This window comes from Saimiri boliviensis, chromosome 2 (assembly GCF_048565385.1).
Source record: "Saimiri boliviensis isolate mSaiBol1 chromosome 2, mSaiBol1.pri, whole genome shotgun sequence".
Classification (NCBI taxonomy): Eukaryota; Metazoa; Chordata; class Mammalia; order Primates; family Cebidae; genus Saimiri; species Saimiri boliviensis.
In genome coordinates, this window is record NC_133450.1 from 15,276,345 (window position 1) to 15,289,669 (window position 13,325).

The window sequence follows — 13,325 nt, forward strand, 5'->3', positions numbered from 1 at the left end:
TTATTTTCAGATTATAAATGCAGTTTACCCCAAACTTTTTTCCTACAGTTTTAAAGTTTTTATTGTTTTAATTAATTTAACTTGGAACTCATAGCTCTGGCTTATTTTATTTCTGTCATGATATTAATTTTTTAAATTTGTGAGTAAAATTAGAGAATACATAAGACTAGAAATCTGGTTTGTTTAGGTTGGGTTACCTAAAACAGTAAATTATTCAACAAGTGTCCTGTGACAAACCAAAGGACTATGTCTTTTTACTTTACAACCATGATACTAATCTATTCAGGTTTAGCAAAGCAGAAAGCACAAATATTGAAATAGAAAACACTGAGAAAAGTGTTAACTGATACCTCTCTATATGAGTATTCTTAGAGAAGGAAGGGAAGAAATGATGTTTATAGATTATTACTATATGTAAGTACTTTACTAGTTTATGAATGTATATTCATTTTATTCTCACCTCAACGTTGTGAGAGTAAAATTATTTCCTGCAGTCTACAAATGAGAAGGTTTAGGTTTGGAGAATTTTGCTTGAGATCAATCAGCTAATAGGTAGTAAAGCCTAAAGCCTTCAGTCTGTCTGGCTTTAAACAGTTATGTAAATATACTGTCTAGCTGGGATATATGGAAAAGGGGGCAACTTACATCCTCCTATATAGCTTTCTTGAAAGGAGAGAAAACTCCCTTTTTTCTTTCTCCCATTCTTTATGCCTCTCCTTACTTGCTCTTCCTCTCCTTCCTCTCTCCTCCTTCCTTTCTTTCATTCACTCAAAAACATCCATCAAGCACATTCTATGTACCAAGAATTGTGCTAGGAATAAAAAGATAAATAAGACAACTTCTTGCCGTGATGAAAACTCATATTCTGAGTTGTGATACAGTGTCATAAGTATAGATCAGAGAAGCTTCTCTGATCTGTATTTATGACAATACCTTAGCACTATTGATGTTTTGGGCCAGGTTTTTTTTTTTTTTTTTTTTTTTTTTTTCGTGGGAGGCTGACCTATGCATTGTAGGATATTTAGCAGCATTCCTGGTCTCTACCCACTAGTTGCCAGTAACACCCACTTGCCTGAGTCGTGGCAAACCAAAATGTCTCCAAACAGTGCCCAGATGTCCATTGGGAGGCAAAATCACTGTTTTAAAATGTAAAGATATGTACAAAGCCCAGCAGCAATGTAATGAAGAACTAATGATTGACTGTGTCCAGGAGAATCAAGGAAACACTCATACAGATGATGACATTTGAGCTGAGTTGTTTACCTGGCAGTGGGGAGGTTTGGGGAAAGCATTCTAAGTATATTATAGCATGTGTAAAAGTAAGCCAAAAAAAGCCCAGCTTATTTAAAGAACTATAAGTTCTAAGTGCAGAAGTTGAAGTTAAAAAAAAAAAAAGAGAGAGAGAGAACTATGAGTAACCCACAACATTCAAATCTTAGAATGCATTATGGACATTAATGGAGAACTAATTAAGAAGGTAGGAGCCTCGGGGACACTATTGATCTTTAGTTTATAGCAATAGTTCCTCTTGAAGCACAGTTTTGTGCTCATGTGCTATGGTAAGGAGTTGAACATTATTCTAGTACTACTGGAATGAAGACTGTAAAAAGTGACCATTTGCTACCATGATCCTGGGATTTGAGGAAATTAAGGTCAGATTAAATAAAAAATTAGTATGCCACAGGTTTTCCCTGACTACCCATCAAGTCATAGCTCCTGTGCTTCTGGCTTTGCTTACCCAACAGCATTTCTGCTTTACACACTGCAGATTCAAATTCTTTCTTGCAAGGCACGGGCTCATACTGCCTTATCTCCTCCCAGTGTTTTCCAGTTCTTTCCTGGGTAATAGTGCAGCCAACCAGTCCCATCTCTGTAAAGTTTTAGACTTCTAACATAAATGTGTTAAAATGGCTCAGAATGAAAAAATATATGTATTGAAAGGAGAAATACTTTTTTTTTTTTTAAGACTCAGTCTCGCTCTGCTGCCAGGCTGGAGTGCGGTGGCGTAATCTCAGCTCACTTCAACCTCCGCCTCCCAGGTTCAAGTGATTCTCCTGCCTCAGCCTATGGCTGGGACTATAGGCATACGCCACCACGCCCAGCTAATTTTTGTATTTTTTTTATTTATTAGAGACAGGGTTTCCCCATGTTGGCCAGGATGGTCTCAATCTCTCGACCTCATGATCCACCTGCCTCGGCCTCCCAAAGTGCTGGGATTACAGGCGTGTGCTATCATGCCCAGCCCCAGAGAAATACTTCTGAGTATTTTGTCTGAGTGTTTTGAAATTTAGATGAAAAAGCCTTCTGCTTCAGACGTGGGATGTGGATCCTTGAGAACTCTGGTGAAATCTGCACATCTGTGTTTTCATATCTGTTCCCTACCCTGTAATCCCCACCATGTGCACTTCTTCTATGGTTTTGATCTCTTGTTTAATTGCACACAAGTTATACTACTGGGTAACCAGAACCAGGTGTGAATGTGTTGAGATTTTTACTGTTTTGCATGATAGGAAAATTGAGAAATTATACATATAAAAGATATAGAGGCATAACATCAATGTATGGTTGGAAGTTGACTCTCAAGGGCTGACATGGTGTGTGTGAATGTGTGATAAGCTTCTCATCTCTGCATAGATGCAGTGTTCTTAGCCTTAGTAGAAAAACTTGGTTTAGTGGTTTAAGCCTTGTGTAGTCAATAGATCTTAGAAGACAAAGCAGTATATTGGTAGTTGTCTCTCTCTCTCTCTCTCTCTCTCTCTCTCTCTCTCTATATATATATATATATATATATATATATATATATATATATATATATATGTGCCTAGCTCTATAAATGGTTTAGTGGTTTAAGCCTTGTGTAGTCAATAGATCTTAGAAGACAAAGCAGTATATTGGTAGTTGTCTCTCTCTCTCTCTCTCTCTCTCTCTCTCTCTATATATATATATATATATATATATATATATATGTGCCTAGCTCTATAAATAGAGAAATGGGATTAGCCATAGAGGTTAAAACTACCTTGTTATCCCATATATTAACACAAACTGCGTCTTAGATACACAGTTGTATTTAATGTTTTACGATCTAGCCTTTCCAGTATAGGCACTTTCTGAGAAACCTTTGTCCTCATTTGGAGCATTTTATTGTGAAGTTTTTGTGTTTGTTTTTGTGGGTATTTGCTTCATTTCACCCCTGAGCTTTCAGATAGACAGATGTGATTCAAAATTCTGTTCTGAGGTGTTTATTGTAGTGGAGTAATGGGTTTCCAGTAATAAGTCATACTTTTCTACTGAAGGGAAGGGCTTGGGAATCCCTGAGACTAGCTAAAGTTAAGTTGTTGGAAGAATTCCTTGATTGGAAAATTTACCTTTGTGTTTTGTTGCTCTGTTTCCTGAAAATAACTCAGGATGCCCCTTGTCTAGCTACTGCTTTGATTCCTTGAATCCCACCTATTCATTCACTTTAAGAAAAAACAAGTAATTGTTGCAGAGGTCTCTGTATTTTGCAACTGCCCTTTTATAAGAAGCACTTTTTCCAAATAAAACGATTTTTTAAAATTTAGTTGAAAAATCTTGAGATTTTTGTCTTTTGGAGAATTAAATACAAAGAATAACCCCTTGTCAGGAACTGTGACCTTAAGTGGAAATGTGAAAGAATGTGAAAGAAACTAACCTGGAAACTCAAGTAATGTTGACTTAAATTGTACTATAATTTGGAAATTTTAATTCAGTAAATACTTGTTGAGTACTTCCTATTCAAAAGCATTAAATGTTGTGGGGGAAACCTGAAGATAACTCAGATTGGCTGCCACTATCAGGAGCACTATCTAGTACAAAAATTGGACAGATTATTCTGTGTGTATATGTGTGTGTGTGTGTGTGTGTGTGTGTGTGTGTGTGTGTGTATGTGTATAAAATTCACTAGAAACGCACTAATTTAGATGTGGCAGCTCAGATTCAACATATCTAAAATGGAGATAAATAGGATTAATCTTCCCATCAAAACCTGTTCATCCTTTTCTGTTTCCTTCTTAGAACATAGCAGTATATTAACTTGGTTGCCTAAGCCTGGAAGTTAATCTTGTTCTTCATCCCCTAAAGCTAGTCAGTTCTCAAGTTGCACCCATTCTTTCACCTGAATATATACCTGAATACATACATACATATATATATATATATTCTTTATCTTCGATATTCTTATTTCTTTAATTTTTCCATATCTCTACTGACAATCAATGCTTCACAATTTCTGAAACATTACTATAGCCAATTGATCTCCTGCTTGAGTATTTTCCTCTATCCATTTTCTCCATTCACTAGTAATCTTCTAAAAGACTTAAAATTCTGCAATGTTTATTAGTATTAATAGCTTGTAGGCTAAGAAGCTGTCTTAATAGCCACAAGCTCTAAATGGTAAGAGATAAAAAGGGAAGATTGAGAATCAGACTTGGGTTAAATGCCTTGAATTTCATTTAACCAAGTTTGACTCTCCAACCTCCCCATTTTCTCTCTTTGAATAGAGGCAAATGGTAAGAGAGAAAATGGGGAGGTTGGAGAGTTCTTGCCTTCTGAAATATATAGAATTTGTCCAACACATGTAATGCTGTTTCACGTCTTTTACTTAGTTCTCTCCTCTTAGAAAACTCTTTCCTTCCACTTCTATTCAACCTTCCAACTTTATCTAATTTCTGCTCCTTTTAAGACTTAGGCTAAGCCTATCTGAGAACTCTCCCAACCTCTCCCTTCTCCCCTTCATCCCTCAGTGAGATGCCCTAAGTGTACTCTAATAATTCTCAGTATTATACTAAATACTGTCTATGCCTCTTTGAATATGATATTGAAATCCAAGCTCTTCCAGTTACTAGTTACTGGCAAATTACCTAACCTCTTTTTGCCTTCATTTCTGTATCCTTAAAATAAGGTTATTATCTGTTCCTATCTTGTAGAGTTGTTGTGATTGGTACCTGAGTCAATCTTTGTAAAGTTCTTAGAACAGTTTCTGGCACATAAATCAGTTCTCAGTGAATGTTAGTCATCTTCATGATTTCCAGGTGAGATGTCCAGCAGACAATTGAAAATCTAAGTCTTGGATTCAGAGGAAAAGGGTAGGACTTGGGAGTTTTTTATTGATTTAACCACTGAAACTATAGAAGTGAGATACCTCAGGGCAAAAGTGAAGAATGAGAAGACTGAAGAATTAAAGACAACCTTGGGAGAGGTTTGTATTTAAGCAACAGGTGAAGGAATTGAGAAGGAAACTCAGTAGTAGGAGTCAAGGAAGCTGGGCATGGTGGCTCATGCCTGTAATCCTAGCACTTTTGAAGACTGAAGCAGGTAGATCACTTGAGCTCAGGAGTTCAAAACCATCCTGGGCACAAGGTGAAGACCCATCTCTACAAAAAATTAGCTGGGCATGGTGACTCATGCCTGTAGTCCCAGCTACTTGGGATGTTGAGACAGGAAGATCACGTTAGCCTGGGAGGCAGAGGTTGCAGTGAGCCGACATCATGCCATTTCACTCCAGCAGGGCAACAGGAGTGAAACCCTGTCTCCAAAAAAAAAAAAGTGGTGTGGAGGATCAAAGAAACCAGAGAACCGAAAGAGAGGAGCACAGTAAATTCATAAAAAGCATCAAATTCTGTAGAAGTTTTTATATAAAAAGAAAAAAGTTACTGGTACTACCATGTACCCACAAAAAATGTTTAAAAAAAATTTAAGTTACTGCTAATGTTTGGTTGAATAACTTAGTGAACTATTGGCTAATTGCAGTGTTGTTATATCTTTTTATAAAATCCATCTCAAAATTAACTATAATTGATAGCTTTGTTTATTTCAGAAATTGTCTCTATATACAAAGATATATCTCTTTATGCTTATGGTTAAAGAAAGTAATAAGTTACTTGAGTCTAGAGGAATAATTAAGAATTGATTAGTGAACATCATAAACCAAATTTAAAAATACAAGTGAGAGTGCTGCAGTAAAATTGCCTTTTCAGGTCTTGTTGACATGCTTGGTACTTTAACCCCCTCTGAATATTTGTTTACACCATTATCTTATCTACAATGTGCTTGCTTTCTTTATATTCAAGTCCTGTACTTTCTGAAGGCCCACCTCCAGCACTTTCTCTTCCATAAATTGTTTCTCCACAACCTTTTCATATTCATTAAGCATCTATTACCAGGTGTTTGTGTTTAATTGGTAATGTTCTGTTTTCCCAATGAGTTTGCAAAAGCTACCTGAATGTCTTATCACTCATTGTATCTAGTATAGAAACAATAGATATTCAGTAAGCATTTATTATTTTTATTGATGAAATGTAGGATAAAAGTCACATAGTCCTAGTTACATCATTCCTAGAAATACTGAGCCTAGCCTCATTAGCTTTTGAACAAGTATAAGAAAAAAAAATCAGTCAAACATATAGTCTGCTTTATATTTTTATTTAATAAATTTCTGTAGTAAATAAGCTGTAAAAATCTCATTTTATTTCCTTTTAATAGATATAGAAATAAATAATTGTATATAATGACTTTTATAATTCTTTCTATTTTAGGTTGGTAGAGATCCCTCAATTCATATATGGGATACAGAGACCATTAAACCATTGTCTATATTAAAGGGCCACCACCAATTTGGTGTTAGTGCTGTTGATTTCTCAGGTAAGGCTATTTTCTGTCTCAGTAAGAATGAACAAAATGCAGAGGCAATACATAACATTTTAATTTAAGCCAATGTTACCTAAGCTTGTCATTTAGCTGTGACAGTCACAGTTTTTATCAAATGTATATACTGTTGTCCTAATCAAACACTATGAAAGTTTGGGTTTGCTAGCTAGTTTATAACTTAATGGGTATAGTTTTAATACCTATTAAAATCAGCACATTTCTGTAAACATAAAAATGTTTGTCTACATAACAACCTAAATTCATCTCATTTCTACAAGTAGTTTGTATTTCCCATGTTGGGCAAGCGCTGATCTCACTTACTGTTTTATAGCCAGAGTAAACTTTGAAAATGTTTAGGGTAAAAGGCTAGCAAATAAAGAGTTTGAGAACTGAAATACTTATTTTAGAAATATTTATAAAGTGACAATTTTAAGCTGTCTTGTAAAAGTAATTTCAGATTATGTTAGCGGTTTTCTGTTTATTTAAAAGTTTGACAACTACAGGTAGATATTATAGTGAAAGCTAGGGTGTGAATTGGGAAGAGGGAGGAAATACTATTAATAGAGATTTCTATATTAAGAAACAGTGAATTAGTGCTTTTGCTGCTCTGACTGAAGTGATAAACTATGCATAGCAGAGTTCAGAGGCAAATATGTATACATATTCAAGGATTTGGTAACAGTTAAGAAACTAGAAAATGAATTGCAAACCAAGTGAGTCACCAAGAAAAATACCACTGTCACAATGAGGAAATAATTTAGCCTAGTAAAGTGTGGTAAAGTGGAAAATACTTTCTTGTGGTCTGAGCTTTTACAGCCTATAAGCATGCCCACCCATAAGGATATTCAATGATCATTTGTCTCAATGATTTGTTTAATATATTAATTACGTATTACTTGATAATGACCTTCACTAAAAGTAGTCATATCAGTGGCAGTATGTTGTTGTAACTTACATGTTTTTCATTTGGTTAATTTTTTATAATCACTCTAAGTTCTTATTTATATTACAGTAGATTTCTTATGATGAATTTAATTAAATGTTTTCTTAATCCCTTTGTTAATTTTCCTTTTCCTTCTATTTTTTTAATCTCTTTTTTCCTTTTTTCTTGTCTCCCTCCCTATATCCCAACCTGATGGATAGATAAGAAAAAGGAGGTCAGGTGTGATGACAGTAGATATTTTAGAGGATTTGAGAAACTTTTATTCCCATCCCTTATCAATGCTGGTTCTTTTTATAGTTGTAAGCATTTCTAACATTTAACATAATTTTATCAAATTTTAAATAAAGGACATGGGTTTAGAGTATATACTGAATGTTTTCCATCATCTGACTGTTAATAGTTTATCTCTCTCAATTTTCCACAGCGGATGGGAAACGTTTAGTGTCAGTTGGCATAGATGATAGCCATACTATTGTGCTGTGGGACTGGAAGAAAGGAGAAAAACTTTCAATAGCAAGGTAGGACAAAACTTGAAATCACATTGGGAAAACACTAGAATTACTTTGGACTTAAAAAACTTATAATTTTGAAATCAAGCAAATACGTAACTTTTTACTGCTTCCATGTTTATTACCATTGAATAAATAACATAATCATAGTAAATGATTTCAGAATTTCTTTGTAGATATATCCCTTGTGGATCCACTTTTAAATAGAACTATACTATAGCATTGGATATAGCTATCTAAAACCTCCATGTACAGGTAGAATGTGTTCTACTGTATGATAGGCTATTATATAGCCATTAGAGAGCATGATCAAATGGTCACATTAGGTATTTAAGTGAAAAAAGATACATATGCATATATGTCACAAAGAAGTTATATGGTTTTTTCTTATATTTTTCTTCATTTTCTAAGTTTTCTACTGAGCATGCATTATTTTTATAATAATAATGCTTTAAAGGAGGAAAAAGTCAATGAACAATATCAGATTTTAACCTTGTATTTATTAAAGTGATGTTAAAGCGCTTTAAAAGTATAGATAAATGCTTTTTATGGAGTGTATAGATAATGCCCAAATTAATAATAGTTTAAGAGGAACTTTGTAGTTGGAAAGACTATCTTAAGGTATAACAAAGTATTGTTCTAAAATTGTCTTCAACTCATTCTTGCCACAAATAGCATTCCCTATGCACAGTACTATAGTAGGTATTATAGGTGCTGTCTGAAAGAAGTTTAGTTTGGATGGTTGCTGTCTTTTGAGATTCTCTTGAGCAGAGTTACCTTATTAAAATGATAAAAGAACAGATATACAAATGCATGATTACACAGCCCAAATCTGAGGGGGGAGAGAAATATTCAGTAAATAGAGTAATCAAGATAGGTTATAGATTAGGCAAGAGATTAGTACAGGAAAGATGAATCTTGAGAGCTAAAATATTTTGATATTTATTTCAGAGGAAGTAAAGATAAGATTTTTGTTGTAAAGATGAACCCCTATGTGCCTGATAAACTAATTACAGCTGGAATTAAACACATGAAATTTTGGCGTAAAGCAGGTAAGAAAGTGCTGCTTTTTTACTCCTTTGAGTTTTAAGAAATTATTGCTTTTGAAAGTAATTTAGCTAACTGCAGTCTGTACCCTAGACTGCATCCTGGAACAGAACAGGAACATTAGGAGAAAAATTAATGAAACCTGAATGAAGTATTGAGTTCATTTAATAATAATGTGTTAAATATGTTGATTTCTTAGTTTGAACAAATGATCTATGGTAATATAAAATGTTAACATTGACTGGGCACAGTGATTCATGCCTATAATCCCAGCACTTTGGGAGGCCATAGTGGGAGGATCACTTGAGCCTAGGTGTTCAAAAGCAGCCTGGGCAACATAGTGAGGCCCTGTCTCTACAAAAATATAAAAAATTAGCTGGGCATGGTGGTGTGTACTTGTGGTCCCAGCTACTTGGGAGGATGAGGTCGGAGGATTACTTGAGCCTGGGAGGTTCGGGCTGCAGTGAGCCATGATCTTCCACTGCACTCCAGCCTGGGCAACAGAGTAAGACCTTGTCTCAAGAAAAAGAAATGTTAACATTAGTAGAAACTGAGGTGTATAAAAGAACACTCTGTAATACCTTTGTATCTTTTCTGGAAATCTAAAATTATCTAAACTAAGTTTATTTTTTTAAGTAATTTACTTTTCTATTGATGCATTTTAAACAAATACAGGATTTATTGCCATTTTTTGGCGCATTTATGTAGTTGACAGTTTGGCTGTGTCCCCACCCAAATCTCACCTTGAATTGTAATAATCCCTGGGTGTCAAGGGCCGGGTAGAGATAATTGAATCATGGAGGCAGTTCCCCCATATTGTTTTCACAGTAGTGAATAAGTCTCACAATATCTGATGGTTTTATAAACGGGAGTTCCCCTGCATAAGCAATTTTGCATACTACAATGTAAGATGTGACTTTGCTCCTCATTCACCTTCAGTCATGATTGTGAGGCCTCCCCAGGCATGCAGAACTGTGAGTCAATTAAACCTCTTTCCTTATAAGTTACCCAGTCTTGGGTATGTCTTTATGAGCAGTGTGAGAACACACTAATACAGTAGTATTCATACTTACCAAAGGATTCAGCATATGAAATTAATCAAATTATGTCCAGACTCCTTCCTTCTGTTAAAGACATGTTCTATAGTCTTTTAAAAAATGAATTAAAAAAAAATTCAGATGCGATAAAATAATATAAAAGTGGAATGTTATATTACTCTAGTCATTTGTAACTATAAAATAAAAATATATCTGTTTTCTAAGCAGAATAGTATACTTATAAATTCCAGCAATGTGATATCAAAATCTTAATAAATTGAAACTGTTCAGAGAAAATAGGTGAATATAGGAAGAAGTGAAACATTATTAGAAAAAAATAAACTTAGTGAAGACATTTCCTAAGTTCAAGTAACTTTCAAATTGTAAATTACATGGGACATGAATTAATTTTCAGTCTTGGATTTAGTGCTTCATCACAAACTCATCAGATAACAGCACATGTGTTTGCAAAGTAAAAATAAGTGGTTTTAAATTTGTTATTTTGTTTCCACATGCTTAAACTTTTCATTTGGGTACCTTAGTCACTTGTAATTGCAAATTCCCAGCAAATAATGTAGTTGTACCTAAGGTCATCAGAAAGTATCAGGGATTGGTTCCAGGATTCCCTGAGGATACCCAAATCCATGATGCTGAAGTCCCTTGTATAAAATGGTATAGTATTTGCATGTAATTTATGCACATCCTCCTGTATATTTTCAGTCATTTCTAGATACTGATAATACCTAACATAATGTAAGAGCTATGTAAATAGTTTGTTATACTGTTGTTTAGAGAATAATGACAAGAATAAAAAGTCAGTACATATTCAGATGCAACCATCCTTTTTTTCTTTTTTTGGGATGTAGTCTTGCTCTGTTGCCCAGGCTGAAGTGCAGTGGTGCAATCTCGGCTCACTGCAACCTCTGCCTCCTGATTTCAAGCAATTCTCCTGCCTCAACCTCCCGAGTAACTAGGATTACAGGCGCCTACCACCACACACAGCTGATTTTTGCATTTTTAGTAGAGACGGGGTTTCACCATGTTGGTGAGGCTGGTCTTGAACTCCTGACCTCAGGTGATCCACCCATCTTGGCCTCTCAAAGTGCTGGGATTATATACGTGAGCCACCGTGCCCTGCCCATCCTTTTTAAAAGGAGTATTTTCAATCCACATTTGATTAAATGCACAGATGCAAAACCTGAGAACATGGAAGGCCGATTGTACTTAGTATTTCTGTCTTGGGAAAAAAATAGGCATTTGTTTGAAATAAGATTTCAAGAAAGTAAATAGTCTTGCAATTAAAACATTTCCAAATGAATGACTTTTTTTCTTAAGTTTGATTAGACATATAATTAGACCTGAAAGTGAAGCATGAAAGGATGAATGTTAAGGCTTTGGTGAGCATTTCAACCTTTCTCACTTTTGGGGTCTGATACACAGAGTTCATTTACCCAATTAGGAAGTAAGTATCTACTTTCTTAACCTGACTAAGTATTGTGTAACCCTTTAAATGCATAGTTAGGTAAACTAGGTTGAAGGCGATGACTTCGGCTTGAGGTTGACACGGGGCTTCTTGCCTCCCATTCCAGATCTAGGCTTTGAGAATTTCAGGTTATGAATTCTTAGTCTCTCCCCTAAGGAATTTGAACTCTATTCATGCTAGGGACAAAGGGATGGGGTGCCACCGAAAGTTTCTGTTGCAATTATGACATGACCTGATTACACGACCTTGCGTAGAATGAACATGTTACGGTGTGTGTATCAAGAAAACCCAGTTATCAACAATCTAAACCAAGGGTGGCAGACTTTTTCTGTAAATGACCAGATGGTAAATATTTTAGGCTTTGTAAGCCAAAGGACAAAATCAAAAGTATTATGTAGGTAATTATAGAACAAGAGAGAAAATTGTCCTTCCCTGCTTACCGTACCTGTTTGCACCCAGTTGCCATTAGACATTCTGTCTGCCAGGGAATGGGCCTGGCAGGTTGTGGTAGGGAGTGAACCTGTAGTGAGCTTCTCTCTGCCCCACTGACACGTAGAACCTAGTGTCTCCTCCTGTTTCTGGAAAGCCAAACCTTCTAAATTTGGGCAGCTGACCAGAAATGGGGCAGCTATTAGACTGAGATTCCACTGCCAGATACCCAGCAGTTGCCATTAGTAGAGTCTCCAGCTTGTAGCTGGAGACCAGCTCAGACCCTGGGCAGTTGCTAGTTACAGCCACAAACCAGTGAGGTAGACCCTGGGTGCAGAGAAGTAAACAGACTTGGTCTCTGCAGCTCAGAGTGCTAACCTGCTCTAGTGAACATCGTACAAAAACAGGTAGCAGCGGGATTTGTTCAGCCCGTAGTTTGCCCACCCTGCTCTAGAGGATAGTTTGCCCTCTAGTGAAGGCCAGTTCTTCCACTTGTGCACTAGATTTTTTTCCCTCATCCACTCAAGGATGCCACTCTAACTCTTCTACCCTTTCTCTACTGTTTCATTGATTTTTCTCTCTGCTGACTTTCTCTTCAGCATACAAGTGTGATTTCTCCATCTTAAATAAGTGATATAAAACCCTCTTTCAACTCTATTCTCTAGTTGCTGATCAATTTGTCATCTCACTTTGATGCTAAACCACTTCTAAACAGTTGTTGCTACTTTCAATTTGCAATTGATGTTCTCTCTTTCTCTTTAGAAAAGTCTAACCTAGTTTTTTTTTTCACTCCACCACTCCACCCACCTGCTATTATAAGGCCACTAATGACTCTGCCTTCTGTGTTGAGAAAAGACAGCCTTCTGAATCTGACCACTTTTCGTCATCTTCTATGATATCACTTTGGTCTGTGCTACCTTTACCATTTGCCCAGATGATTGAAATAGGCTTCTGACTCCTTCCATCGTTGACCTCCCTTGTATCTGTTCTCAATCCAGAAGTCAGAATGAACCTCTTAATAAATCGGTTACCAGATCTTGTCCACTACTCAAATGTTTTGGATCTCATGTAAAGAGAAAGTTAAATCCTGACAGTGGCCTGCAATATTGCCATTGACCTCTCCAACTCCATTTCCATTACTGTCTCCCCTTCTTTACCACTCCATACTGGTCTCCTGGTTGTTACTTAGCAATTTCAGTCATTTTGTTGTA

The 13,325-nt window shown here is 35.8% G+C and overlaps 1 protein-coding gene across 19 annotated transcripts in view; it reads left to right on the forward strand.

The window, feature by feature from the left end:
• The window catches only part of EML5 (EMAP like 5), a 189,317-nt gene that overhangs the window by 89,243 nt on the left and 86,749 nt on the right, over positions 1 to 13,325 (forward strand). For all 19 annotated transcript variants that reach the window (XR_012516114.1, XM_039468793.2, XM_039468792.2 and 16 more), the window contains exons 15-17: positions 6,555 to 6,660; positions 8,034 to 8,127; positions 9,070 to 9,170. Coding sequence is in view for 18 of the 19 variants with exons in the window: in XM_039468793.2 (XP_039324727.1) it covers positions 6,555 to 6,660; positions 8,034 to 8,127; positions 9,070 to 9,170 (301 nt within the window). In the remaining variant the exon portion in view is untranslated. The remainder of the gene's footprint in view (positions 1 to 6,554; positions 6,661 to 8,033; positions 8,128 to 9,069; positions 9,171 to 13,325) is intronic.